Source organism: Mercenaria mercenaria, chromosome 14 (assembly GCF_021730395.1).
Source record: "Mercenaria mercenaria strain notata chromosome 14, MADL_Memer_1, whole genome shotgun sequence".
NCBI classification, from domain to species: Eukaryota; Metazoa; Mollusca; class Bivalvia; order Venerida; family Veneridae; genus Mercenaria; species Mercenaria mercenaria.
This window is the reverse complement of record NC_069374.1, coordinates 65,371,096-65,398,850: the sequence shown is the minus strand read 5'-3', so window position 1 is coordinate 65,398,850 and position 27,755 is coordinate 65,371,096. Positions and strand designations below refer to the sequence as shown.

Genomic DNA, 27,755 nt, shown 5'->3' with positions numbered 1-27,755 from the left:
TATCCGTCTCAGCCAAACTCTGCCAATCATACGTGGCTCTACTGTACCATCTAGGTAGCTGGAAAACATTCATAAGGAATTTTTGCATACTTAGATGTGTGTGTAGTGTAACGAAGTGGCCACTGTGAGTTCTTACCAGGTACTGATAAAACTGCCAAGGTCTGCCAAGTATTTATCGTCTTGGATTGGCACACGGTGCCTAGCTTGGCAGGGTTGTCATGGAGTCACCATCTGGCAGACGACATTATCATCAGGTATGGCTGTATTGGCATACGGTGGCTAGCTTGGCAGGGTTGTTATGGAGTCACCATCTGGTAGATGACATCATCATCAAGTCTGGCTATACTGGCATACAGTGCCTAGCTTGGCAGGGTTGTCATGGTGTCACCATCTGGTAGATGACATCATTATCAAGTCTGGCTATATTGGCATATGGTGGCTAGCTTGGCAGGGTTGTCATGGAGTCATCATCTGGTAGATGACATCATTATCAAGTCTGGCTATATTGGCATACGGTCCCTATCTTGGCAGGGTCGTCATGGAGTCACAATCTGATAGATGACATCGTCATGAAGTCTGGCTATATTGGCATACTGTGCCTAGCTTGGCAGGGTTGTCATGGCAGAATTGCCATTTAGTAAATGATGTCATTGCCAAGCTCATGCAATAGAAAGTTAGCGCTCGCCGGAAATTTCATTGGTGGTTGACAACAGATGACAATAGTATTTCGGTGACTCAGGCGTAGACTATGTGAGATATTATTAGCAAGTAAACGAGAAACGACTAACTTTCCATGAACATCGGCTTCGGCTTAAGGATATAATGCGCGAAAATTTATAGCTTACTACATTTAAGATACATATTATATACAGAGTTAAAATGGTAACGGTTAGATCGTTACATTGTACTCCTTCCACATGGATATTCAGCCCCTGAATAGGAGATGATGTAAACATTTGTACAGTAAGTATAACTGGTTTATCATTTTACTCATAGTCTAATCAAAATGGTTTGTAATAACACTTTGCTAACTGGAGAACAAGCGTCTGTCCAAGGAGGTACTTGATTATCGGTAATGACTGGTCTTTCATTACGTTTATGGTATTCATGAGGTAACTTGTAATTCCGCAGCTTAACTGAGCTAAGGATGAATAATTATTTGATAGACTATCACATGCAATTTCCACAAATATATCAATCAGGTAATACATTTCTGATGGCATATAATCTGGTAATTAAAATCTCATACCCAAAATGGTATTTTAATAATGGATCAAATGTACATTATTCATTAATACAGCACTTTTAGGAAAGTTGAAATTTTTACTCATAAACAGTTTTTCATTCATACAAAATTTTAGCGCTAAAGTTTCATTCATACAACATTTTAATACATGTATTTACATAGAATAGAGAGCTTGAATGTATTAGCCGATTGGCCATCTGGAGAAGCGGTATAAACTAAGCTCATCTAAACAGAAGTATAGTTCATTTCGTCCTCAACCTAACACTCGCAGCGGTGTATTGCATAGTCATTGTGTGTAATATTTACAAAATTATTCATAAATAATCAACATTATGCACATGGCCGGCAAAATAAGTCATATCGATTATGGTAGCTACAATAAATATAATAATAATTTATTAATGGCCAATAACTAGGTACCCTCATGGTATACCCTTACTTCACATTTGGGTTACAAATGTGGCTTCAAATTAATTTGTGGCATCACACTAATTTGTGGCATCACTTCTATTTTATAGAAAGTGGAATACAAAACATTGCACTGTTTTGTTAATATTTCTATGTCAAGTTCATCACCCTAGGAGTATAAAGTTGTCCATTAAATGACATATGTCATAATGTTTCAGGCTATTACTGATGTTAAAAAGTGTGTTACATACATGTAACGGTCATCTATTCTATTTCTGGATTTGTTCTAGGGTGAGGTTCTCCAAGTTACGTTAAAGAAACCTCCAGGTTAGTCATTATTCCGGTAAAGGACCACTCTGATGTGCAAGCAGAGGAACAGTGGTGTCCATCTGAGGCACGTCTTTCAGTGCAGCAGGGAGCGGGTAAGTTAAATTGTCCACCACATGAAGAAGCAGTTGGTTAGACTGATGTTCAAATAGGAGCGAGAGGGGGTTCACCTGAAACTTATCAATGTAAAGGGTTGACTTGTAACAGGGAGCGGTGTTTTTGGAATTCCATATAGTCAGTTTAGTTCTAAATTACCTCTACGTAGGATTTAAGGATGTTCAAGGACATTATATCTTGTGTCTATGGTTATCTTCATTATTCAGTAAAATTATGATGTTTCACCGATAGCAGTAATCAGTTTTATATTTATAGGATGTAATGGTGGTTTAGAGTTTTATATTGTAAGTTAAAACTCAGATGTCTTCAGTGTGCTAACATCTGAGCATGTGTCATGTAAGGCTGCAAGTTTTCTTGTTAGAAATCTACAGTTTATTTAACATCCATGGTAACTATCAGCCTCAATTATCATTTTGATTGGTTGCCCTGGTATCTGTATCAGCCTAGATCTATTGTCGACTTATTGGCATTTCATGAAATATTTTGTGCTAAGCATTGTGTCAAATTGGCCTTAGTATTTTTAACACTATTTACATGGCTACTTGTGTACCCATGTCTTGAAATGTTTTCTCTCGATGTCAGGTAATGATTCTTTTGTGACCCAGTGTCAGATTTTTTTGTTTCTCTTAATTCAAATGACTTGCATATAGTATCAAGAATCTTAACATTACTATCATGAGATGGATCATTCTCGGTAACATCTGCTACTAAGTTATTTCTCTGTTGGTCTGCAGTGTTTACGGCCTCTAGTCTCATAGTTAATTGTTCTACATATACATTTTTGTAATAAGGTTTTAGGAGTTATTTCTTTAAACATAACTTGATACCTAAGTCAGTTATTGCATCAATAAAATGATCTAAGGTTATGGCCAGAGGCACTGTTATATGTGTTCCTAGTAAGTCTGTATACATGTATATCTTGAGACAACTGTGAAATTGTCTCCCCTTTTTGTCTTACTCTGGTTTTAAGTTTTGTACTGATACCAACCTTCTTACAACTGGCAAGGCAGAGTCACTCGTTGACTTGGACACCAAATTTCGGTTTTCCGATTACTACAGACTCTGAATGATATAAGACATTTTGTTCTTTCCGAGGCTCAATATTCTTGATTCTTTCGTCAAAATCTCCACCAGTAGATGTGAGAACACCCTTCATTTGAATCGCAGCATGTCAAGCATTTTAGTTTCTGATCGCGACATGTCGTCAATTTGTGTCGGAGATGTTAGTCTCAAATAATCAGAGATTGTAGATGATGGGTCATCTTTGTCATGGTCACTAACTGTGTGAATGTCCGCACCAACGTGGTTGTCTGTCATTTGGATATAACTGACAGTATTTGGTACAATACGGATATACATGTACTAGATAATGGTATATCTAGAATGGATAGTATGTTTTAAAATGATTATAATATAAATAAAGGATAATGAACAATGTCTGTTCCTTTCTGCTTTCAGGTTGATCACTCCGGAATGCAGTCAGCAAAAGGCATTCAAATAAGGCTCTAATGGCAGAATCAATCAACACTGTTACTTGTTTGATTGAATGGTCAGTACCTGGTACACAATGGAAATTCTGTAACTGAAGACGCTGTTAAACAGCAAATTAAATAAAGTGTTGATCAGTAATGAAATATGCTGTGTCTCTGTCTCCCTCTTGTTTTCCTGGAAAAGTGAAAGCAGGTCTGTCTATCATACAAAATTATCCCACTTCTGACACCAGTTTAAACTTACACGGGGTCTGCTAGCTTGCGCAAACATCAATATCCAAACGTGGGTTCTTCTCAAACACACGTGGAGGAAAATAGGGAGATAATAGGGAGTAAATTACACGGACACATATAAATAAACAGTGTCCGTGTAATTTACTCCCTATTATGTCCCTATTTTCCCCCATGTGTGTTTGAGAAGAACCCACGTTTGGATATTGATGTGTGTGCGGGCTAGCAGACCCCATGTACATTTCAATATTGTTTCTTTTCCTCGTAAAATCTTATTAGTATTTAAATTAATCTAAAGAAGACTGGGATTAAAGTTATAAATTTCAACTAACTGATTTGAAAAATAGCAATTATTTGAATAACAGAGCACTGTGACGAACTTATGAAATTTAGATCTACCAACTTTAGTCTAATATTAGTAACCCAAAAAAATTGCATTTAAAGACACTGATTCTGGTATGCGAGGTATGTGGCCTATGGGGATGATGCGGTCTGCGTATTGGCGGTAAGGGCCAATATACAAGACTTGACCATTGATAGACTGGCCTCTGTTTATCATAATAAGCTACTGTATAGCTACTGTACAGTACATATATTGCATGTGATATTTTTCAACTTTATAGCAAACCAATTCTCACCTTTATAACGGGTTTAGAAAGCCTGATTAAGTTAGGACTTAAAAAGTGATAAGATACAAGTGATAAGATACATAAGTATTTTTATTTTTAAAAAAATCAAGTTTTATTACAATAATAGGGAATCGATCCTACCGATTTTCGTCTCGAAAATAGGATCGATCCCTCCACGGTAGCATGCGATATATATACCAAATGAGATATACTATCGTATTAAAACAACAGTTTCAGACTGTCACAAAATACGCACGTCATCGAACTTGGCCTAATTTAAGGGCCATAATCCAAGTGTACCTGGGGTGATTTAAGTGGTTATCAAAATTGCCAGAGATTTTATGCCCACAAACATTGGTAGCACGTTTGGTGAAGATCGGATGAATACTGTTCGACTTAGAGTTCGGACAAGACCAAATTCGCAGTTTTTCGAGTAATTCAAGGGCCATAATCCAAGAGTGTCTGGGGCGATTTAGGTGGTTATCAAACTTGCCCGAGATATTATGCCCACAAACATTGTCAGCAAGTTTGGTGAAGATCGAATGAAAACTATTCGACTTAGAGTGCGGACAAGGCTAAATTCGCAATTTTTCGAGTAATTCACGGGCCATAATCCAAGAGTGCCTAGAGCGATTTAGGTGATTATCAAACTTAGCCGAGATTTTATGCCCACAAGCATTGTCAGCAAGTTTGGTGAAGATTGGATAAAAACTGTTTGACTTAGAGAGTGGACATACTTTGGACGCAGACCGCCCACCGCCACGGGTGTTCAAATAATACGCCAGGCGTATAAAATGTGTCCTTCCAGCACATGCACAGAGCATCTGACTTCGGATTTTCTGAAAGAATACGCCTTTTCCTTGTGCGTAATAAGCGTCCACATAACTTGTGTGAACCACAACGTCTTGCACATTAGTACAGATACGGGCAGTATTGTTATTTTTATTCCAAAATGTACCTTTAAATTGATACAAACGCATATTTCTGGGCAAGTTGATGGACTGTAACGATTCCCGATTGATACAGTGCCTTATTTCAAATCATCTAATTATCGCTGGATTTATATTAACAAGAGGCCTAAGTGGGCCTAAGTGGCTCACCTGAGGCAGACTTTGATCTAATTAGATCGTGCTTGTGACAAAGCACTTTAAAAAAGATTTTTTTATATTTAAATTAAAAAAAAAACTTTTAAAAGTATTTCTATTTTTAGCTCTAGCGGCCCCTAATAGAAACAACCCGAGAAAGGACCAATATTTATCTACATACAAGTTTGATGAAGATCCAAGCGTTCTGATAAGAAAGGTTTAAAGTTTTTCATTTTTGGCTCTGCAGCCCCTGAAAGGGGCCAAGTGCCCCCATTTGAACTAATTTGGGAGAGGACCATGTAACAATGCTACAGATAAAGTTTTATGAAGATTCATCAAGCGGTTCATAAGAAAAAGGCGTTTAAATATATTTCTTTTTTTAGCTCTAGCAGCCCCTAAAAGAGGCAAAGTGCCCCCATTTGAACAAATTTGATAGAGGACTATATAATAATGCTAAAGGCTAAGTTTAATGAAGATCAATCCAGCTGTTCATGTTAAGAAGTCGTTTAAATGTATTTCTATTTTTATCTCTAGTTTCCCCTAAAACGGGCCAAGTGCCCCCATTTGAACAAATTTTGGAGAGGACCATGTAACAATGCTACAGATAAAGTTTTATGAAGATTCATCAAGCGGTTCATAAGAAAAAGTCGTTTAAATGTATTTCTATTTTTAGCTCTAGCAGCCCCCAAAAGAGGCAAAGTGCCCCCATTTGAAAAAATTTGATAGAGCACTATATAATAATGCTAAATACTAAGTTTGATGAAGATTAATCCAGCTGTTCATGTTAAGAAGTCGTTTAAATGTATTTCTATTTTTATCTCTAGTTTCCCCTAAAGGGGCCAAGTGTCACCATTTGAACAAACTTGGGAGAGGATTTTGTAAGAATGCTACAGACCAAGTATAATCAAGCGGTTCATGAGAAGAAAACGTTTCAAGGTTTATCTATTTTTAGCTCTAGCGGCCCCTAAAAGAGACCAAGTGCCTCATTTTGAATAAACTTGGGAGATGACAATAATGATGCAACAGACTAAGTTTGATAAAGACCCATCAAGCAGTTCAAGAGAAAAATCCATTTAAATGTTTTCTATTTTTAGTTCTAGCGGCCCCTAAAAAGGGCCAATTACCCCCATTTGAACAAATTTGAAAGAAGACCATATAATAATGCTACAGACCAAGTTTTATGAAGATCCATCAAACGGTTCATGAGAAGAATTGGTTTAAAGGTTTTCATATTTTTAGCTGTAGCGGCCCCTTAAAAGGACCAAATGCCTACTTTTTACATCACATCACAAGAATGCTACAGACCAAATTTGGTGTTATTCTGACCAGTAGTTTCAGAGAAGAAGATGTTTAAGTAAAAATATAGACGACGTACGACGCACAACGGACGCTTGACCATCAACGCTGTACTAATAGCTCACCCTAAAGCTTCGTTTCAGGTGAGCTAAAAATAAAAGAAAATGCATTCAGGCACCTTTAGTTAATAATAAATCATGTGTATTTTGAATAATGATATCACTTTATTGCTGGATTTTATCATAAATAAAAGAAAATGTATTTAGGCCATATCAGGGGAACTATATATTCCCAAATCACAGTTCTTATACTATAATCAGAATTTTCTGCAATCAATAAAGTTTTCTTATAACTCAGTTCACATAACACATTTCATAATATCTCATTAGAAAGGTCTCCAGCCAAACATTCTGTTCATCCATCTTACCCATATATTGTTTCTGTAATTATGTATAAATCTGTTAGATCCAACATTTTAATTTCAATAATTTGGAATTAAAACAAATGAACTTTGGGCAATTATCGATCGCAATATGTTGACGAAAGAAATCATTTCGATGCGTTATGTATTTTTCTCACCTCTGCTAACATAAATTCCTTTAACATCAATAAGGTGTTAGCAGTGTTGCAATATTACTCAAAACCAAATCATCTGGTTTAAATAAATTAATGGATGAAAGTATAAAAATTATAAAAGTTTACTCACAATTATATTAAACTCCATAAATCCGATGTTTTAAAAGCTTGGAAAAGTTCGTGAGCCGGGGACTGTACGTTCGGTATATGACCTTATTCATATTTTCCAACATAACTTAAGTATGATCTAAATTTTAAATCCATTTCAAGAAAGTCTGTTTGGTCACAAACGAATTTCTTTCAGATTTTATCAACTATCATGATAGCAATCTGTATGTGCTGTTTGACGGCTGTAAAAAGTCTCCTCGGACTCAGTGTTGTTGCATCTTCGTTTGGGATCATGGAGCCCATTCATTCCGCCGAGTCTGACGCGCAAGTGAGTAGAATAGCTTTCAATCAGTCTCTGGATAATCTAGTTATAATGAACTTTTATTTGGGGATATGGGGGCCTAATATCTCTATCCAACCCAGTAGTTCAGAATTTTCAAGTACAAAACGGGCCATAATTCTGAACAAACGTAGGTTAGAGTTATGATTCTTGGCCTACATTGTCACCTAATAATGATAAAGAAGTGCAAAGTTTCAAAGCTGTAGCTTGTAAAGTTTTTGAAAAAACAGTGGACCTAAACAAAAATTTTCATCAAGAAACGTTTCAAGAAATTTTTTTAAGTACAAAAAGGGCTATAATTTTGGCAAAATACATAACAGAGATATGGTATGGTTCTTAGCCTACATAGTCATCTAATTATGATAAATAAGAGTGCAAGTGTTTCAAAGCTGTAGCTCTTTTAGTTTTTGAGAAAAGATGAACATAAACAAAAAGAACCTAGAAACTCACATTTTCTAAGTACAAAAAGTGCCATAATTTTGATAAAATGCATATCAGAGTAATGATTCTTGGCCTATACAGTCACCTAATGATGATAAACAAGTAAACAAAGTTTCAAAGCTGTAAACAACTAGAATGTGTCTGTAGGATACAGGGTGTGCCCCCACTGGTACATTTGTCACAAATAAGGGGCAATAATTCAAATGTTTGTCTTAAGGGGGTTATTAGCCTAAACTAACATCTTATGAAAAGGATCATGCATTCTAGGCAATATACTTTTTGAGCTATGAGCATCACAAACAAAAAATCCACTATTTTGGCTATTTCAAGGGCCGTAACTCTATAATAAGCAATAAAATTCTAAAGAATAATGCCAAGTGTGCAAGGTCACATCATGATAAAGACTCAAGCAAGGTTTAATGAATTTGCATCAAGTATTTTTGAGCTAGGCACATTATTAGGTGAAAATGTGCATTTTTGACTATGTCAGGGGCCATAACTTTAAAAATAGGGGATGGAGTCTGCCAAAAAATAAAAGGTGCGCAAGTGTATATCATGTTAAAGACTCATGCAAGTTTTCATCCATTTATATCATACACTTTTTGAGCCAGATGCATCACAAGGTGAAAATGTGCATTTTGAACTATTTCAGGGGAAATAACTCCGGAAATAGGGGGCGAAGGCAGACAAAAAATAGGAGATGTTCATATTCATATCACGATAAAGACTCGTGCAAGGTTTCATCCATTTATATGAAATACTGTTTGAGTTAAACGCGTAACGTTGTGAAAATGTGCATTTTTAACTATTTCAGGGGCAATAACTCTAGAAATAGGGGGCGGACCCACATAAAAAATAGGAGATGCGTAAGTGTATATCATGATAAAGACTCATGCAAGATTTACTCAATTCTTATTAAATACTTTTTGAGCTAGGCGTGTCACAAGGAGAAAATGTGCATTTTTGACTATTTCAGGGGCCATAACTCTGGAAAGAGAGGGCGGTGTCAGACGAAAAATAGGAGGTGCTCGAGTTCATATCATGATAAAGACTCATGTAAGGTTTCATCAATTTATATCAAATACTTTTTGAGCTAGACGCACAGACGCACGGACGAGACCAAATCTATATGCCCCCACCACTCATGGGATGGGGGGGGGGGCACAAAAAATGTAACAGACGCCGACGCCGACGATTAAGTGACGACAATACCTCGTAGATTTATTTAAAAAATCAGACGAGCTAACAAAATGATTACTTTAGTCGGTTCTGTCTTACACTACCAACAAGTAATATGTGTGAAATAAATAAGTATCGAACATGACCTGAAATACAGGATATTCCCAGTTTCGTGATGAAATTTCAGGAAGACCTCAAGTTCATCTGATGCTAGTTTTACTTCAATTGTCTGAGCCTCATTTAGTTTCAATATTTCACTTCTTTCCAATACAAGTCTCTGAAAATTTAAACATTATGTTATGTTTAAGACAAGAATTTGTAACAAAGTTACCAACGTCCCCAGCCTAAGGACATTTTTCGCAAAACATACTGTATACCAATTTTGCATCTTGGCATGAACAAAAAATAACAAGAGAGACAGAGTGTCACAATATTATGCCCGTCATGTAGATGTTACAGTAAAACATATTCTGTATTAGTTTGGTAGACAGTAAGCCAAAACAATGACATATCCAGTTTTGTTTTTCTAAGACCATAAAAATCTCCTTACTTCAAATACATCTTAAATTTGAAAGTAACATCTATGTTGTTCCACAGAGAAGTGGTCTTGATACAGTCAGTTATAAAAACTTACAATATAAGTTATTTATAGTCATAAAAAGGGAAGTTAATCTTGAAAAAAAATCCACACAATAACCCTTACCAGGTAGCAATAGGTCAAAATACACCTACAAATTGGATGTAAAATGCATGTTGTTCTATAGAAAAGTGGTCTCGATTTTTCCCTACGGCCAGTAATAAAAAAGTTACAATATAAACTATTTATAGTACCAACAAAGGGAAGTTATTCTAAATTAGGGACCTGGTTCTTTCGCATGACACTCCGTCTTATGATTGTGAAAAATTGTGCCAAATTACATCAAATCCCTCCATGCATGAAGAAGAAATGCTCCAGAAAAAATCATTCTTGTATCTGATCTTTGACCTCTAAATGTGACCTTGATCTTAGAGCTAAGGGTCTGAATCTTGCGCGTGACACGTCATCTTATTATGGTAAACATTTATGCCTAGTTATTTGAAAATCCCTTTACGGATGGCAGAGTTATAGACCGGACACGAAACAGACCCTGTTAACGTTTTACATCTAAGTGTGACCTTGACCTTGGAGCTAGGGGTCTGGGTCTTGCACATGACACGTCGTCTCATTATGGTGAACACTTATGCCAAGTTATTTCAAAATCCCTTCATGGATGGCAGAGTCATGGACCGGACACGAAGTGTGAAGGACGGAAGGAAGGACGGAAGGACAGATGAACGGAAGGACGCAGCCTATTTCTATGTCTCCCTTTTTTTCTTCGAAGGACAACAAGGCAGCCCTAGATCGGTCACTGAATCTCACGTCTTAAACATGTTTTATCTGGGCTGTGGTTTAATAAAAACATTATTGTACTATTTTGGCAGAGGGTCACCAAAGGAATGATTGAAAGTGAAATTATTCTGAAGCTGAACACTTCCAGACGAAATGATTTTCAAAATGTCTTCTATATAAATAAGTTCAGTAAATGGCGTCCTTGGTTTTTAGTATTTTGGAGGACAATCCTAGGTAGAAGTATACCCAAGGATCATTTCTGCCAACTTAGTAATATACGAATATCTGGGAAGCAATTTTCCAAACAGATAGAGTGGCCCCTCAGTGCTGTAGCTACACTGAGGAATTGATTATGTCTGATATCTTTAATAATACAAGAAGTCCATGATAGTCATAGGCCGCTAACCTGACATTCTAATCTAGACTGAATAATGTTGTAACAAGGAACAATGCTGTGAAATAACTTTCATCGGAAAAGATTTCAAAGTTTTCCAAACAACCATTTAGAGAAAGATATCCACAAACCGTCATGGTATTCATGATATTTAACAAAACGGAATGTTTGGAAGGAATAAAGGAAAGGGTCATCCAAGAAAATTTGCTGTGAAATTATTTTTACCTCTAGTGAGAAGCAATTGTTTTAAGTATTTCTACTTTTAGCTCTAGAGGCCCCAAAAAGGGGCCAGTTGTCTTTATTTGAACGAACGCGGGAAAGGACATTACAATGATGGCAGAGAGCAAGTTTCATGAAGATCCATGAAGCCGTTTATGAGAAGTCATTTAAGTATTTTGATGTTTACCTCTTATTAGCAGCCACCAAGAAGCGACCAAGTATCCCCAACTGGGAAAGGACTTAAAAATCTCAAGTTTAATCAAATTCAATCAAGCGGTGCATGAAAAGAAATTGTTACGTTTTTTTATTTTTACCTCTAGCGGTCCTGACCCGATTTGAACAAAATGGGAGAACCTTATGATGGTGATGATACAGACCAAGTCTGATACATCCATGATGTATCCAGCGGCTCATAAGAAGAAGTCATATAAAGGTTTTATTAAAATTAATAGCTCTGGTGGCCCATAAGGGTCAAGCTGAAATATTTTAACAAACGTGATAGAAGATCATGTCAGGATGCTACTGACCACCTTTGATGCATTTCTGACCTGTAGTTTCAGAGATGTCATCTGAAGAAAAGTATGGATTGACGGATGATAGACAGACGGAGGAGGACGTAGAGCAATCACAAGTGACCCCATGCACTATGTGCTCAGGTGAGCTAAAAAGGGAAGTATTCACATGTACTAACAAAGAAGAAAGTTAATTTCGGTCCTCGTGACATTGACCTTTTAGCTGAGGGTCTCGGTCTTCCACACATCATATTGTTATTGTGACTGTTTGAGTCAAGTACTTGAATATCCATGTATGCATATTGAAGTATTTGGCCAGACAAGAAAAAGGATGAAAACAATTTAACCTCTAAGTGCAACCGTGACCTTTGAGATAGGGGTCAGAGGCTTGACGAACATTTATGCTAAATTTTACTGAAATCCCTCGATGACTGGCAGAGATATGAACAGGATATGAAAAAGATTTGACCTCAAAGTGTGCCATTTACCTTAGATTTTAGGGTCTGAGTCTTCAATGTGACACATTGTCGTATTGTGGGGAAACTTTATGTGAAGTAATTTTGAAAACCCTTGATGGATGGCAAGAGTTATGAACCCAGTATGAAGTGTGGTTGAATGATGGAGGATGGACGCAGCCCACTTCCATATCCTCTTTTTTGCTTCAAAAATACGGTGGACAATTATGCAACAACTATATAGATCATAAGACCTATTTGAGCCATGAAACTCTGGTATATGATACAAAGGGCTATCATTTCCACCAGTTTCAAATGCATTTAAAATTAGAGCCCGCCCGCTTAGCTAAGTACGTAGAGCGTTGGTCTACGGATCACGGGGTCGTGAGTTCGATCCTCGGGCGCGGCGTGTGTTCTCCGTGACTATTTGATAAACGACATTGTGTCTGAAATCATTAGTCCTCCACCTCCGATTTATGTGAGGAAAATGGCAGTTACTTGCGGAGAACAGGTTTGTACTGGTACAGAATCCAGGAACACTGGTTAGGTTAACTTCCCGACGTTACATGACTGAAATACTGTTGAAAAACGGCGTTAAACCCAAAACAAACAAACAAACAAACATTTCAAATTATTACTGATTAAATTTCTTTGTTTTTCTTTGTAAAACTATTTAATGTGTATTTGGAATTATTATACTCATTTATGTATCAAGAGGGTAGAGTAACTTGCAAAATTAACATATGCCGTCCACTGCGATGAAGGGATGCGAGCCATGAATTTTAAATGTATTGACTACTCACAACTCATAGGTCACTATTAAAGTAAGTGTCTACAACTTTATGTCAGTCAGCTTTCTGTTAACTAACTAACAAGCGCAGTTTTTGGATCATTTACACGAAAACCATATTCACTGAAGCACTAGAAGCAGAACTGCTCCCCACCATGGACATTTTGACGGTGTTTATTATTAATAAGAAAATGTTACTTTCATTACGAAGGGTCGATTTCATCTAATCTGTGTATCAAGATTATTCTACAAAGCAGTATGTAACAGTACAGTTGTGTAAGGTTTACAGGAAAGTTAACTGATTTCTTTTTTGGATTTAACGTCGCACCGACACATGATAGGTCATATGGCGACTTTCCAGCTTTAATGGTGGAGGAAGACCCCAGGTGCCCCTCCGTGCATTATTTCATCATTAGCGGGCACTTGGGTAGAACCACCGACCTTCCGTAAGCCAGCTGGATGGCTTCCTCACATAAAGAATTCAACGTCCCGAGTGAGGCTCGAACCCACATCGATGAGGGGGAAGTGATTTGAAGTCAGCGACCTTAACCACTCGGCCACGGAGGTCCCGAAAGTTAACTGAAAGTTGGAAGTTTTTACCTTTTCATTTCTCAATCTGATTAACACATTTTCTAATATCAACCATTTAACCGGATGTTTTTCTTGCCAGTAACTTTGCTTCGTCGCCAGGTCATATATGAAGTCTCTTAGCTCTTTAATCCTGGTGTTTTTAGATTCCTCCAAGGAGTTGTCAATCATGAATGATTCTTCCCGGATGTGTTTTACAGCTTCATCACATTCAGTTTCAAGCAATTCAATCCTTATCGGATGAAAGTATCCTACTTCTAAAGTTTTATCCTGAAAAATAAAACATGTTCGGGCAACATTGTGATTGCTTATAACATTTATCTAGATGCCTAGATATTGCCAAGTTTTCTGATTAAAAATAGCAAGGGTATTAATTTGAACTTTATATTCATCTTATGCATTTATTACGTCCACGGAGCAGAGAGTATGTGTTAGACTTTTTCAACATTTTTAGTGGAAGAAGACTATAGATGCCCCTCCAGGCATTATTTCATCACGGGCGGGGACCTGTGTAGAACCCCACCGACCTTCCAACATATAGCAGTCGTGCTTGCAGTTATGACAGTGTAACGAGTTTTACAAATAACTATATCAAAATAATGTAACTTCTCTGATTCGATAATATTTTACCGTGTTTACCAGCAAACACCGCTACGGTCATTTTAATGGCGAAACCCGTATATCATTTGCACCAGGTAAGAAGTAATTCAAAATATCTGAGCAAAATAACCTATGGGCATATGAGTTGAGAAGTCAAGTGAAAAAGTTGGTTGGACTTATGAAAGTCCTCTTTCTATATGCATTCGCGAAAACCGGCATTGACGGATGTTTCCAATGCGGATTAAGTGTGTTACTATGTCGTTTTAAGTGACAAAACAACACAAATACCTGTATCTATGCTGTTTTGAATTTTGTGCCTCCCCTATCCTGCATATTTTCGGGGGGTGTGGGGGTGGGGGTGGGGGTGGCACTTAGATTTACCTTTGTTCGTACATCTCTCCGCCTAGCCGTCCTTTCGAATTTGTGTTTTGCATGTCTCAAAGAATATTTGATTTAGAGTCATCTTACCCCATAATATTGTTATTCAGCATGTTAAGTTGTGCACCTGGGATATATTTGGCGTTTCACTCAGTAAGACCAGAAAGTTATGGCCATTGACTTAAAATATGCATAAAGCACCTATAGCAATATTTATAGGGTCTTTGTTTCGGACTAAAATCCCCCCCCCCCCCCCCCCCCCACCACCCCGTCCGCCGCTAAGCCCCAAAACACACACCTCACGGCAAAAAAGTTTTACTCTAGTTATTCATCTTGTGTTCCTCGGTGATGTCTTATAGTATCCGTAACCTGCTCCTCTGCACCCCTGTCATCCCCCTTCCCCAAGGTAATATTAATGTTTACGGTTGACGTAATCTTTCTTTGTCTGCAAATACATAGGATCATACAGTGACAGTAAGTGTGGACACCAGTGTCCTACGGACACACGTCTAGTTATAAATTGCAATGTAATGTTGTTGCAGGAGTTTTTTGTTTCTTTTAAATGAGAGCAGTCATATTTTCTGCCGTTAAACACACACCCCACACAAACAGACAGGATAGGTATTTGTGTTATCCCTTACTGCCAACCATTATTATACATTTCACACGATCGTTTATTACACACTTCCTTAATTCTACTAACCTTCTTGGAGGTGTTCTGTTTCGCATACTCATCGGCTTTAGTTCCAACTAAAACAACAGGGGGCTCTATATACTGCTTTTCTCTAGAAGACTCCTGAGCTGTTCTGGGTGGACAGTTTTCGTGTATTAGATTTAACCAAAATTTGATAAATTCTGAAAACAAAAGATAATAACAAAGAATTAAACAAGAAATATCGGTAAAAATGATGGATGTTCCCCGAAATATGATTATTGCATATTAAAACAACAAAGTGGAGTTCAATGACTGGGCACATTCCTGACACTTAGTATGTTGATAATCAAACAGCTCATTGAAAAATCATTCGACAGGAACATGAAGATAATATGCGCATCTACTCTTAAGAGTGAAGCATCCTTTGCAGTTTTAATGAATTCCAACCAATGGTTGCTGAGAAATACTCCTGAAAGGGAAATAAGCGCATCTTCTCTTGTGAGTAAAGCTACCTACGAAGTTTCAATGAATTCCAGGTAGCGGTTGCTGAGGAGTACTCCGGAAAAGAAATGGTACTGATGAATAATCAAAGTGCAATAACTCAGACTGGAATATGAAGATACTATGCGCATCTTCTCTTGAGAGTGAAGCTTCCCATGAAAGTTCACTGAATTTCAGCAAATGACTGCTGGGTAATACTCCGGACAAGAAATGGTGCTATAATGTTAAACATGCGAATGAATTATTACCATGCAATAAAAAGTCCCTTACTGGAACACAACTAATTTTCTCTACTACAATATAACATAACGATGTAATATCTATCAGTGATATGTAAACAATATTGCATTATATATACGTTATGTTATAACACGTTTGGATTAAAATTTGCATATAAAAATCTACAGCTGTTGATTGCTTGTAATATCTATAAATATTGAAACGTTTTTGATTTCAATATTGATATTGGTGGGTAAATATGAGAAAAAATGTAGGAAATTATCAAATTAAAGGGAAGTAATTATAAAGAAAGTGCATCAAAACTTTTTCAATTGGGTCTATATGACACACGAGCTTATATTAAAATATTTTACAGACTGGACAGGACTATGACCTTTAGAAGGCGACAGCCCCCTTAAAGTTTTCCAATTGTTATAAAGTTAACACTGAACATGGTTGTCGAGCATTAATAAAAAATGCCATCAAAGGCAATTTCTATGCCTCTTTTTGGGACATATAGGCACACTATTAGGTGGGGAGGTGCTATGTTAATGTCATTCTTCTCTTGGGGCATTACTTTATTGATAATTCATTGGTTACTATTGTAGTTTTGAGACACGTTTTGTTATTTATATTCTATTGTTTTCCAGAATGTCCTTTCACAATACTGATAAACAGAGTGTTACAATTATATTTAAAGTCTGGATTGTTCTTTGTTTTCCAGAATCTTCTTTTTATTCTTGGTGATGCATGGACGTTCTGGAACCTTCCATGATACTTTAAAAAGGGACCTGTCTGAGGACAGGGCAGTGTCAGAATAATTTGTATATTTGATATATTGATAACGTAACACATAAGCACAGATAGTGCTTGACTCCCTTTTCATGCTACAATTGCTATAATTATATTTGAATTGGTGTAAATAAAAGGGTTTGGATCATTTATGGACGATTTGGGTTAATTACAGTGATAGCAGTGTGGGATCCCAGCATCACACATTATATTATATACAACAGTGAAAGGGAACTAACTATTTGTTAAAGCAAGTACCCGTTGTAAAATATTATGTGCTAATTTGGACCAATCAGAAACAAGTTCTATAAATAGCACCAATCAAAGCTCACTTCTGATAAGGTATAAATAGGTAGATGGATGACAGAGAATTCATTCTGTTACCAAATGATCGATGTAGACACATCGAGAATTCAACTAATAATTTATCCCAGTACCTTGATAAGAAATTTATTGCAACTACACTGTCAGGGCGGATAAATCATCACAAAGAAGATATTTCACCTGCATAGACTAAAGAAGAGTTGCAGAATTGTAACTAAGTTTAGAGCTATAGGGCCAGCGCATAGGAGTTTTACCTTAACGGTAGCTGAATGCTATAGTTCATAGCAAAGATAGGCTGAGCATCGGAAAGCTGAGGCAGAGACATAGTGTTTGGTAATCTACTTAGACAGTAGGAAAGTTCCAGCTTATAGACGAGGTTAAGCGGATTTTTGAAAATCCGTGCTTCCCCGCGATTGGACGCGCGGACAATATTATGAGCCGCGAGGATGCGCGTTTTTTCCTGCATCCCCGTAATACATTTTACAGCTTCCACCGCGACCAAAAGCAATAAATCGATTGTGGTGTATTGCGAAGACATATCGCAGCGCATCGCGGTGAAGTGCCCGTGGTTCGCAGTGCATTGCGGTGGATCGCCGCGATTTACAGTTAAGAGAATGAAGACATAAATGCTACATACAGTGTATAATGCATATAAATTAACAGGAATTTCAACATTTATTACCTAGAGGAAAAAATGAAGTAAATTGCTTTTCATCATCTTTAATAATAATAATTTCAAACATATTTTGCATGAATCCTTTCAGTTATACGGATTTCGTAATGTAAAATTTATCTACTGACCAAAGTTGATAACAACTATCTACATATGAGATAAGGCATTCTTTGTCTTACCATTTCTAATGTGTTTAGTATGTTTTAAAATGTGGTAGTATTATGTAAAATTAGATATCTACATAGTGAACACTCAATATTTTTTGTCAATATCATAATAATAAAATAATGTAAAAGGTCATATCAATGTAACTGATATTATTGTTTTATTTATAAAAAAAACTTACAAAAGAAAGGTTAAATGCTTTTATCATAAACGTGCAATCATGCATAGTTATTGAAATATAACACAACAGGATAAAAACAGATTATTGAGTTTCACTTGTACAAGAAATGTCAACACTGATGATGACACATAAAAATCTTTGTTTTTGTGTACAGAAGTACTTTTTGAAATTTCGACAAATTGTTAATTTATTCAATAGTTGCACTATTAACTCCGAATATACGAAAGACAAAATGCACTAGGGCCTTGCTTGATTCAATAGTTGCACGAATATACGCAAGAAAAATCTTAAGTTTCTTTATGTCCTTTAAAAAAATTAGAATGTGTAAGATACATGTAGGCGTTAAATTGTCCTTTTAGTCGAATACTTGGTTGATTGATTAATTCAGCAAGTTTAGATGGTATTTTTTTAAAAACACACATTTTGTTACTCAGCTACCTGTGCCCTAAATTATACTTTTCATTTTATTCAATGTGGTTGAGCTGAATATATCACTAGTCAACTACAGTAATAGAAGTTTGATATTAATTCTTTTTATAATAATCAAAGACATTGACATGCCTATGGTATGAGTATGTGAATATGAAGAATATTTCTACTTCAGTCATAATATTCAAATACAATTTTATTCAGCGCATTATTATTGTCTGAAAAGTACGGAATTAATGCGAGGTTAATTAATCAAGGTATAAATGATATTACTGATAGCGGTAAAGACACTCAATTCGTCTTTTATAATATTAAATTACGTGGTAAGTGTATGTCAGTGTACTATTAAATTGTACATGTATTAGACCGGCTACGTGTTTATCCTTCGCAGTGACGAGATATTTCAATGATGTTTTAACGCATGTCATTAGATAAGGGGTTAATTGACAACTTTTGCCGCTAAATGAATATGATCATGTTTAAGAAAAATGATACACGTGGTATGAATAGCACGTTTTTCTTATATTTTATTAGTTAAACATTTAATTTGCATGTTTTGTTTTGTTTATAAGTTGGATAAATACTATCTATTAAAATAGATAAACTTTTCCACTTTAAAATATTAATTGGTGTTCAAATTTAATTTATTTTATAAGAAAATATATAATATATTCATTAAATTTGTATACCTAAGAAACTATCAAATGTTACGTCTAGATACACTATTGAATAACTTTTATCAATTCGCAGTGTGTGGTTTTTTAATTGTAGCTAAACACAATTTAACGTCGCAGACCTTTCTTTATAATCATAAAATACTACTTTTACATACTAAGTGTAATTGTAGCAAACAAATTTGAAGGAAATAAACTAGATTTGAAATAACGGCGCAGCTTTTAACTTATTCCTATTATTGTCTAAGTTTTCGTGATAAAAGTAAAACTATCATTATAAATATTATTTCACTTAAGTTATTTTAAGCGTTTTTGTTAAAAGTAAAATTTTATAAAGATACATTAAGTAGTTTTTAAGACATTTGCAATAAACACGGTTGCAAATAGTACGTAATATTGTTACGACACAGGGGTGTTGCGGAGACGGGTAGGCTAGCCTTACTGAAGAACTCCGGGTAAACTTCACCCAAGTAGTCGTAAAGGAAAATAGGGTATAGCCAGGTTGACTCAATCTATCGTAAAACTAACTAAACCAGAGAGACTATGAGACTCAGGTTAACAGTTAATGAAATTAATTAATGTTGATATATCATACTCCAGGAAATACAGGTGTAGTCAACACATTAAACAAACACATCTAACTGATATCAAATATAATTACAAAGTCTTCTTGATAATAAACGTATTCATCTATTGATGGTTAAATTCTGTCAGTATAAGTACAAACTTGTCAAATAAGATTATGACTGATCCGGCTTTCCATAGTTTACAGGTAGCGAAGCGAGCTACAATGAATTTTAAAATGCAGCGCAAAACAATACTGTGCACTTTTACAGGTACAAAATGCAAGATTTAATACACATCTCTTTTTAGATTAATCTATTTATGACTGAACTGGCGTTCCATAACTTGTAAATATTTACGCGGATACAAAGACACTGTTCAGCAACAGAAATTCCTTCTATAAAATATAGTCACTTATATTCTCAGTACTTAAGACAAATCCATTAATTGTCTTTACTTTAAATAAGGAATGAATATACATGTATGTAAATACATCTGTGCAAATAAAACTTGTCGAAATGTTACTAAATGTTGTGTCAAAAGGGGCTTTTATAGACCAAAACAGTCAAAATGGGTTACTTTGGGTAAATTGACCAAATGGTTAGTGAGCGACGGGTAACAGTGACCGAATGGTCACAGTGACCTAAAACGTTAAACTCTATGCTGAATACTGCCGTATCATAAAAATGGCGATTTTATGTAATGTTTACATGAAAATAACATCAAAATATGCACTATTGGGCTAATTCTAACATGTTCAAGTGATGTAAACATCTTTGAAGATGACAACGATAATTTATGTTGCTTAGTAACGGTAAATAGTCCAACAATGCAATGCGAATAAGGATACATATCCTGTCAGGAAATGTGACAAATTCAGTGAGTTATCATGAAAACATTGTGATTTATGCAAAACTCGGACTGTACTAAAGGATGACACTTATCTTTAACAAACAATTCAATACTGTAGATTAATTGTGCTAAGTCTATAGTGATTCAAATGTAGGAAAATGTTACAAAATCTGGATTAAATGTGCACCAGCCGAAACGGATGTCTCTCGGTAAATGTAAACAGAGTCCGGATAAGATTAAAACGAACATGGGGGTGTATAATATGAGTTTGGTCTGTCATATTATGTAGATCAACACATATGTGTACAATTCGCTGTTTCGTTACTGTCAGCTTGCAAGGAAATGTCTCTAAAACAGTTCAAATCACAACCAAGATCGATGACTTATTTTATAAAACATGAAAATGGTAAGTCCCCATTGTTCGAGTCGTTACAATATTATATGTTAAGTGTACAAATATGCGCTTTAGCAAACCTTACCTGGATTTTGCGGCGACTAGCGGTGATTCACCGCGATCCACCGCGATTCAGCGCGACCCGCTGGGATTTTTTATCGCGAATCGCCGTGGAAATTTTATCTATAGTAGATCGCGGGGTCTTACAAAATCATCGCGAGATATCACCCTCATTAGTATTGGTTCAATGTGAAAAGTCATCGCGATTTTCCACCCAGGGTAAAATTTGTGCCGGTGGTAACGTGGAAAAAGCTAAATCCGCGAGCCTGGGACTGTAGTTGAATGCTATATGTAATATCATATAGGCGGTGAGCATCCAGGAGTCAGGGCAAACATACTGAGTTGCAGCTTCAATTAAAAGGACATAGGCTGAGCATCTATGCGATAGGACTTGTATGTTGTTGATTCAAAGACATTGTCTGACGGGAACTTCAACAAAAAGACCAATCAAGTATAGTATCTCCAGCCTATAGGAGTTTGAACTGATTATCATTAATTGAAAATTGTAAGCATGAAACATTAAGTGATTTGCCTGATCACTGAAATTATTTAGCTTCTAATCGAAATAATTTACGAATCATTCGTACATGAATCATTTAGGCAAGGTAGCCGGAGAAAAATTCTATATATGAGATGTTTGGTCTCACCAGCTATATGTTTTAACAAAAGACATTCTACATCGTTTGTCAGCTAGTCTAGTACATAGCCACCTTAGCGATTGAACCCATTTCATTGATCAAGATACTAAAGGCGTAGGCACACACCTGGGTCTTATAACTGGCAGAACCTAAACTAACATCTGAATTGAACATCTTTCCTGTATTCCTTAATAACAAAATATTACCGGTTTGGACATTTAATATTTAAAGGATTTACATTAACATTGTAGATTTAAAAAGTATCTTTGAAGAGATGATTTATATTCTTTGGATATATTAAATTCAGTTTTGAACTGTTGTGAAGTATTGTGGAATTTATACTGATTGGATTTAAATTTGATTTGGACTATTCTTGCATATTACATTGAACTTTACGGCTAATTAACAATTTTGAGGTATTTGAATTGTTACTTTTATGAATAAAATTTTGTTATTGTTAATAGTTGCTGGTTTTTATTTCTGCTACCTTAACTATTTTAAGTAACAACTGTTACCATTAGACATGACAATAAAGTTATAACTCGAGCCTGGATTTGCATTCTGGAAATCTACAATTGTTAATAGCTTTTTTATATCTATCAATATCAATCATCTTACTTTTAACATAATTTCACTTTTAAATTAGTGGGAAAACCGATAAAAACACATGCATTGTACTTTATCGTATAAAAGGGAAGTAACTTCATGTACCAACAAAGAAAGAGTTTACTTGGGTGCCTGTGACCTTGACCATTGCACATGTCACATTGTCTTATAATGGTGAATATTTATGCCAAGTTATTTAAATATACATCCATGCATAGAAAGTTCTATACAAGACAAAAATCACCACACCTGTTTTATCTCCATGTGTGACCTTGACCTTGAGATCGAAGTATGTGTATTACATGTGAAAAATCAATTTGTAAAATGATATAATGATTGTTTATGCCAAGTTACTTGAATATTCATCCATCGGTTATTGACCAGACAAAAAAGCTGATCTATTTTATTTGACCTTATCCTTTGAGATGCGACACACTGTCTCATTATATGGAACATTTGTATCATGTGATTTCAAACCCTCTTCATGGAAGACATTTATGGACCGGACACGACGTGTGATGGACGAATGGAATGATGCAGCCCATTTTTATGTCCCCCGTTTATTCTTCGAAAAAGAACAAACTTTGACTTAACCGCCCTATAAGCATTCGTATCATGCGTCTTCTTGACAAATCAGCAAAGTTTTCAGCAAAAGATAGTTATTCAATAGTTTGAAGGTTAGTATTTCATTTTTCAGTTTAAGGCCTATGTTGTTTCTTCAACTAAGTTTGGTACTGTTTATTCCTTTGAAGTCTATTCAAATCTCGGCAACAGTATAAGATTTATTCCAGACAAACCTTATTCGAAATGAAAGGGCCAGCTCTACAGTATTAAATCTTTCAGCTGGAAAATGCCTGAAACATGCAAAAACTAGCCTTAGTACAGGTCCTTCCTGCAGTTCTGGTTTGACAAACTGTTGCTACAGACAAAACCAAATCAATATTTCTTCCCATATAAAGGCAGACATAATAAATCAAAAAATGTTTTGAACTGAACATGTTGTTTATTCTGGTGGTCAAATGAAACTGCATAAAATCTCACCAAGACTGGTTAAATTCCTCTCACCATCAGAATCTGTATAGCAAAGGTCATCAACTTTCTCGTCAGGTTTCCGTGACATATCAGACACTAGGAGGTAAATAGCTCTACTGGAGAAAAATACTTGATGCGTGTTGTAGAAAGCAAATTGTCCAGCAAAATCCCACACTGTACAATATGTTGCGTCCTCTAATTTCTTTTCTTTGTATTGTTTGTTACACTCCTGTGGAATAGAAACCATTTTAGCTGTCCTTAAATCTTTTTCTGGGAATATCTAGTTTTAATATTTATTTATCAAATAATCAAGACCTCCGCATACTTTATTGTCTTGATTTATCACTGCTCAGATGCACAGAAATTGAACATGGGTGTTAGCCCAAGTGGTTAAATATCTATTATCTGAACGATGAAACGTGGTAAGTCAGGCAATAAATCACAAAAAGTTCTGCTTATTTTCATTCTAACGTACTCATTCAAATATTATTGTAACTAGACATATGACCATAGGACACTGGTGCCCCCATTTCCTGTCACTGTACATGGTTTTATGACTTTAGACGAAATATTTTTAAGATATACGTAGCACAACTTTTACGTACATTTTGTGTATTTTTCACTAAGTCAATGACCATAACCATACAACACTGTAACAGTGTAAACGTGTTTTACCTAGTGATTTCATGGAGACAAATATACCACCAATATTCATTAAGATTGGACCAAAAACATGGCCTCTTGAGTGTAAACAAGCATTTTCTGTCATTTGACCTAGCGACCTAGTTTTTTACCCCTACATGACCCAGATTCGTTCTTGTCCAAAACTTTCATTAAAACAAACATCCTGACAAAGTTTCGGGAAGATCGAAGCAAAAAAGTGGTATTAAGAGTGTATACAAACTTTTCCTATGATTAGATCTAGTGACCTAGTTTTTGAATTTTGACCCCAGGTGACCCAGATTTAAAATCACCCAAGACGTCGTGATAACAAACATTCTGACCTAGTTTTTGACCCCACGTGACCTAGATAAAAATTCTTCCGATATTTCATGCAGACAAACATTCTGACCAAGTTTCATGCACATCAAATGAACAAGAGTGTTAACAAGCTTTTCCTTTGATTTGACTGGGTGACCTAGTTTTTGACTCAATATGACCCAGTTTCAAACCTGACCTAGGAATCACCAAGAAAACAATTCTGACCAAGTTTCATGAAGATAGGGTCATAAATGTGGCCTGAAAAGTGTTAAAAAGCTTTTTCTTTAATTTGACCTGATGATCTAGTTTCGGAATCCATATGACCCAGGTTCAAGCTTGGCATAGAAATCATCAAGTTTCATGAAGATAGGGTCATAAATGTAGCCTCTAGGTTGTTAAGAAGCTTTTCCTTTGATTTGACCTGATGACCTAGTTTTTGACCCGACATGATCCAGTTTCGATTCAGACGTAGAGATCTTCAAGATAATCATTCTGTGAAAGTTTGTATTAAATCAAAGCATAAATGAAACCTCTATATGGCTGAATGTGCCAAAACAGAAAATTTTGCCCCTTTCAGGGGCAGTAACTCATGATGGAATCTAACCGGTTTTCGAAAGGAACCGAGATCTTATTGTGACTTACGTTGTGTGTAAGTGTGGTTGAAATCAAATATAAAATGTCATTTCGATCGTGTTCACAAGGTAAAAATCACCAAATTTTGGCTCTTTCAGGGGTCAATCAGGGGCCGTAACTCTGGAACCTACGATTGGATCTGACAGATACATCACGGAATCCAAGATTTATTGTTGTTGAAGATATTTTGCAAGTTTGTATCAAATCAAACCATAAATGAAGTCTCTATATGGCTGCAAAAGCCAAAATAGCAAATGTTGGCCCTTTAAGGGAAAAGAACTCTGGAAACCATGATGGGATCTGGCCAATTTTCGAAAGGAACCGAGATATTATGCCAATACAAGTTGTATGCAAGTTTGATTAAAGTCGATTGCAAAATGTTGTCTCTATCGTGTTCACAAGCCAAAAATAGCAAATTTTGGCCCTTTAAGGGGCCATAACTCTGGAACCCATGATGAAATCTGGCCAGTTTTCGAAAGGAACCGAGATATTATGCCAATATAAGTTGTGTGCAAGTTTTATTAAAGTTGATTGCAAAATGTGGTCTCTATCATGTTCACAAGCCAACAATGGCAAATTTTGGCCCTTTAAGGGGCCATTACAATGGAACTCATGATGGGATCTGGCCAGTTTTCGAAAGGAATTGAGATATTACGCCCATAAAAGTTGTGTGCAAGTTTGATTAAAATCAAATACAAAATGTGGTCTCTATCGTGTTCACAAGGAAATTGTGGACGGACGGACGGACGACGAACGTACGAAGGGCGATCACAAAAGCTCACCCTGTCACTACGTGACAGGTAAGCTAATAAGTGAAATCCCAAACAAAATACCTGGTGCACAACTTCACATGCAGTATATCAATCCTCTACTATTTTATTCCTCTAGGTCAAGTATATTTTGAGATACAAGGGACGAAATCTTTTATGCCATTAATGCAAATTTTTGACTATGTCAGAGGTCATAACTCTTATCTTGCAGAGTGGAATAAAGAAAAACAACTCAGGTGCATAAACTCACATGCTGAGTAATATTCGTACATGGTTTCATCGCTCTAGGTGTAATATCTGTAAGTGTATAAGCAACACAAACTTTTAAGCACTTTATGTATATTTGTCACTGACTCATGTACTATAACTCTGGACTGGTTGAGTAAAATCCCAAATAGAATACCAGTTGCGCAACTTAACATGCTATATAAAAACCCTCTAAAGTTTTATGACTCAAATAATTTTTGGGACACATGTGACACAAGCTTGTATGCCCTTTTGCATATTTTGGACGATAAAGGTCCAAAACTCTGGTTGTACTGACAGAAATCCCGAATAAATCCCAAGGTGCACAACTTCACATGCTTAATAATATTCCTATTATGTTTCATGACCCTAGGTAAAATGCAGTTTAAGATACGTGCGACAAAAACTTTTATGCCCTTGTATGCATATTTTTGACTAAGTTAACATATAAGAAATGGTACACAGAAATACTCATATGTTCCAAATTCTGCCAACGCCATGACTAACATGTAACAGGCATGTGATTACAACAAGAATGGCACTGAATGACAAAGAATGCATGGCAACGCTATCAGAGGCCCATGTCCCCATGACAAGCGTATGAACTGTCTTAACAACTCCAAGTACTATACATATATATACATATAATATATTCATGTAACATAATGAAAAACATCAGACTAATTGCTATCAGAGGCTCTTGTCCCCATGACATACATATTTACTGAGTAAGTCAATGACATGAAAGCTAATATTTACAATAGGTTTGTGAGTATTTGCCAGAGGCCTATAACCATAAGGCCTAAAAACAAAACAGTAAGTACATAGATTATTTCACTGATAAAGATTGTGAAATTATCGTAGAGTATAACTAACGATGGCACATAATACAACAAGAACAAAACACGTTAAGTATTGTCAGAAGCCCATGTCCTTATGACAACTAAAGTGTCTTACTTAAACATTTATTGTAAATGTTACCAGGAATCGTGAATATTTACAACATTGTTAGAGGTTCATGATGGCAAGTGCATACACATTAAAGAGACTAGAACATCTGAGAATGTTACAAATGATATCAAAAGGGTTATACAATAGCCGATTGTCGCAGAACATCTTTAGTATCTATATTACACAACGTAATAGCAGGGGCCCTTGTCCCCATGGCAGATATTGGAAATGAATGATGCTGACTGACTAGCAGGGCCCTATGTCCTCATGCCAGATATCCACAATATACGATTGAGATCAGTAATGTAAAATAGGGACGCGAATATACTTTCTGAATGCATTGGACGACCAACGCCCCATATGTTGAATCTGAGTGGTCAGCTGCTCTTGTAGCCGCCCCAATGCGAAAGCTATGACATTTGTATTTTGTGACATCATAGCCCAGAAAATTCAAGGCTAGACGAAGATGTTGCGTAAAATAGGACCTAGATATGGGCGTGTTGTCCATAAAAGCAAAGAGGGGTCCATGGATTGAGCGGCGTAACTGCAAATATGCCCACAAGGTCTGAATAGGACAATTCATGGGATTATGTAATATGCCGAGACAGAAAGAGTTTTTTTGTGAACCGCGACTGTG

At 36.1% G+C, this 27,755-nt stretch overlaps 1 protein-coding gene across 2 annotated transcripts in view; it reads right to left on the bottom strand.

Moving 5' to 3' along the window:
- The window catches only part of LOC128548550 (uncharacterized), a 351,915-nt gene that overhangs the window by 230,218 nt on the left and 93,942 nt on the right, over positions 1-27,755 (bottom strand). For both annotated transcript variants that reach the window (XM_053523737.1, XM_053523738.1), the window contains exons 3-6: positions 23,547-23,766; positions 15,482-15,633; positions 13,813-14,070; positions 9,620-9,750 (exon numbers count right to left, since the gene is read on the bottom strand). In XM_053523737.1, the coding sequence (XP_053379712.1) occupies positions 9,620-9,750; positions 13,813-14,070; positions 15,482-15,633; positions 23,547-23,766 (761 nt within the window). The remainder of the gene's footprint in view (positions 1-9,619; positions 9,751-13,812; positions 14,071-15,481; positions 15,634-23,546; positions 23,767-27,755) is intronic.